This window comes from Priapulus caudatus, unplaced genomic scaffold (genome assembly GCF_000485595.1).
Source record: "Priapulus caudatus unplaced genomic scaffold, Priapulus_caudatus-5.0.1 Scaffold1999, whole genome shotgun sequence".
Classification (NCBI taxonomy): domain Eukaryota; kingdom Metazoa; phylum Priapulida; class Priapulimorpha; order Priapulimorphida; family Priapulidae; genus Priapulus; species Priapulus caudatus.
The window spans coordinates 15,549-19,513 of record NW_014579060.1 but is presented as its reverse complement, the minus strand read 5'-3'; the positions used below and the strand labels follow the sequence as shown (position 1 = coordinate 19,513).

At 41.2% G+C, this 3,965-nt stretch overlaps 1 protein-coding gene across 1 annotated transcript in view; it reads left to right on the top strand.

Moving 5' to 3' along the window:
* LOC106818052 (tafazzin-like) overlaps positions 1 to 3,492 on the top strand; it is a 6,365-nt gene extending 2,873 nt beyond the window's left edge. The window contains exon 8 of the mRNA XM_014822772.1: positions 2,868 to 3,492. Within this exon, the coding sequence (XP_014678258.1) occupies positions 2,868 to 2,990 (123 nt within the window). The 3' untranslated portion in view covers positions 2,991 to 3,492. The remainder of the gene's footprint in view (positions 1 to 2,867) is intronic.
* Positions 3,493 to 3,965: the final 473 nt, after the last annotated feature.

Sequence of the window (3,965 nt, the reverse complement as noted above, 5' to 3'; positions counted from 1 at the left end):
ATAACTAATAATCACAACTATGAAGTCACAATACACAACTTGAACTGCCGGTCTTACCGCGTCATCAAAAGGTTCATGAATTTCATATTCGCGATCAATTTGAGCCTTAGCCTAATTTTTAAATTGCAAGGTAAATCCAAACATATTGGACTTGTCAACGGGTTTCGATAAAATTCGATTTCAATTTCTTAGCTGCTTTCGCTGCGAGCTGAATAAGGTTGTTGCGCATGTCACCAGGTGGCAGCAGGTGACAAGAACTCGTAGTGACGTAGTTCAATAACCTGTAACTTGCTGTTTTATAGGCATGGATGACGTCCTACGGAAACCAACAAAATTCCGGTATATTCAAAAATAATTTTAGCGTGAGCAAACACATTTTACACGTATTAAATTCTTGTTCCACGCTAAACCAATATAAGCCTCATCAGTATTATTGACATTAGCCGTGTGGGTTTAGAGAAAGTGTTTCGTATTTATCGTGTGTTGCAGAAGGTGACGATTTTACGTCGGGGACCCGATGGACTTTGAGGACGTTCGTCTGAAGATGACGTCCCAACGGTGGTCCGGTGAGTAGGTCCACGATGCGCGCCCTCTAGTGTCACAATTAGGAACTTGTTTTGATGCACCAGGTGGCACTAGCAAGATGTGCAGCTTCGTATATTTGTAGATGTTTTACGTACTGTTAGTTAATTAACTTGTCTTATTAGTAGTGTTGTCAATCGGTTGTAATTTCGTAATCGATCTTCGGTTGGACCCAAGTAACGATGATCGATACAATCGGGTACTCGGGTTGATGGAATGCCTTCGTAGGTGCGTAACGTCGTGTGCATGTACGTTTGTGTGCATGTATGTTGATTGTTTAGCCTTGTTTACTGTTTGTTTTGCACTGTTTACTGCTGTGTGGTATAATACATGTATGTTAATAAAGGATAACTTGTATAGTAGCGATGATATCTCTGATTCTCATCACTTTTCCAAGTTTTCTTGTTCAAGTTAAAAAAAAAAAAAAAAATCGATTATCGATTTTGATAACCAAGCGCTTGGTTCGACCACTGTTCAACGATGATCGAGTATAATCGATGATCGTGACATCACTACTTATTAGATTAATTAATTAAGATAAAATTGTCTAGATGATTAACTAGCGCTCATCAGAAATGATACAGCTCCGAGACTCAACAAGCTGGTTCTGAAATGCACGTGCATTGGCAGTGGAATGTCGCTGCAATCAAACGTCTTCTGCAAGCTGGTATATATCGTTCCATATGTCGTTGTATATGGTATATATCGGTAAAGACTATATTACAGGGATGAGATTGGATAATTTAATTTTCAGCTGAAATTTTAATTAGCAAACAGAGGAGCGAGCAATGCGAGGACCGTAGGGCATCGCCATGCTAGGGTGGTCCGGGGGCATGTTCCCCCCAATTTTTTTAAAAGAATGGTGCAATTTGGTGCATTCTAAGCTATTCTGAACAAATTATAGGAGACTCTTGAATCACCTTTTCAAGTTGTCAAAAGAACAAACGAACTATAATAGGAAATCAGGGGGCTGATGATATTTTTCTGTTTCACCCGTCGCTTGCATTGTTTTACTCAGACATAAGCTGCCTTGCTGCGACCAGATTTGAATGAAAAAAACACAATGCGAATGGAACAATCAGTGCATAGTCATGCACACAACATGCACGCAGCAACATGTAAACCCCCCCCAGGCCAGGCATGGTTTTACGTGATCAGCTACCTCAAATGTCTGCCCCTCTACTGCAGCCTGTGAACGAGGATTTTCTTTTCTGGCACGCAAAAACAGATACACTGTATACTTCGCTGTCAGCCTACTGTCTACACTCTACAGTCTACAGTCAGGTGCTGTTTGAGGGTAATAATTTTAAATTGTTACATTGTTACCCCCTCCAATTTTCTCAACGAATTTAGACGTTTCACAAAATCGACCCTGGGACTTTCAAATCCGTGGATTTCCGCGGATCGGCGGAAGAATCTCATCCCTGTATATATATATATATATATATATATATATATATCAAGAGTACAAATGGGAGAAGAGTATGACACCGTTTTAACAGCATTTGGGTAGTTTTTAGAATTTATATATAACTTGAATTTATTCTTATTAATATGTGGATAAATATATCCAAACCTTACCTTGTTTTCGTCTATGATTCTCCCTTAATCATATGACACCACCAGTTTACCTGAAAATCGTAAGTGTTCTTTCAAAAAAGTTCTTTGAATACGACACGGTTCACACAGTTTTCCCAAACTTTTGCATCTCGCGGCCAATCTTTGGTATCGGATTAGTGTTCTATTGTATTGTCTCTGACGGAACGCTGGGGGCTGTTGGGGATATTAGGTAAGCACAGTAACAGCACTTGTTTCACTTCTTTATCATCAGGAACACGATGGCAACACAGCTCAAAATCAGCTGCTAGCTCGCCCGTGCAGCACACATTTATTTTTAGCACGCTGAAACGCAATACACGCTGTATACAATCGATGCCTAATATCCCCTAAAGCCTTGAAAACTACGCAAAACACTGTTGAAACGGTGTCATAGTCTTCTCCCATTATGTACTCTTGATATATATACAGGGTTCTCCAAGCTTTTTCATTATAGCATGGTGGCGGTGCTGCCTTTACGGTCCTAGTTGCAAATCGCCAAAGGCGGTTTGCGTGCTAGGGGGGTCCGGGGCTATGATATTTAGCATGGCAGCTATGATATTTAGAGTGGCGGGTGTATTTTAGCTGGCGGATTGCCAGGCTATAAGTTCTCTTGGAGAACCCTGATATATATATATATATACAAGTTTCTGCAGGCTGTAAAATGTTTTCTTTCTTTCTACTCACAGATGGAACAGCGGAAACTGATCACAGACATGATTCAATGCGAGTTTGCTAGAATGAAGCCGATTGCAGAGAAGCTGCACATAGAGGGAGGCGGAGTAGTACCGAAACCCACCGAGCAAACGTAACAACGTGGCAGCACTAGTTAATCATCTACACAATTTTATCTTAATTAGTTATCTATTAAGACAAGTTAATTAACTAACAGACGTACAAGATAATTAATTAACTAATTAATTATCTTGTACGTCTTATACTGTTAGTTAATTATCGTGACCGTCTTTCGCGTAATCGACCCAGTTTTTATTCGTGTCCGAAGAATTGGAGATCTGTGATAAACTCCGCGCTAGTCAGCATCCAATTCTGTTTTCGTTGTGATTCATCTATTTGTTAACGACGCTCGGTGTCGATCTAACGTGTTTGCGTTGTTTATTACATATATTTACGAGATGTCTAACGTCCAATCTTCATCGTGGCGGACGTACGATGCACTAGCAAGTCGCTTGGCAACTTGTAAAAACTGCCAGGCAGAAGCGATTGTGGAATAGAAAATTCTTATATGTTTGTCTCGCTGGGCGTCACGATTTTAGCTGTCGAAGAATATAAGCAGAAATGTTTTACCGGCAAAAATTCCCTTTTTTGTCTGTTACTTGTTTTTGCCTCGTCTTGTCAGGACTGTACTGGACAAAACCATCGTCCCCTTAATCCTCAAACCTTTCGCCACTTTCGTCATCCCCTTAAGCTCGCCACGGAACACGAAACGAGTCGAGAGAGCTGTTGCAAATGGAACGTGATGATGCTTATATATTTGCACGTACACTCACACGTACATGTTCTAACAAAGCGTTCTGGGGCGGTGAGCGGCGTGCAGAGAGTGTGAACAACATTACAACCTGCCGTCGCGCTCACCACCTCCTCCTCCTCCTCCGTCTGCTCGCTCGCGCCCACACGACGGCGTGGTAGGAAGCTCTTGCATACATCGAATACAACAAACGTTATTTAAGTCGCGGAAGCACTCGTGGCGCCATCTACTGGGCACTATTATGACATTCTACACGATTCATCTAGTAGCACTGACGTCCACATATATATATATATATATA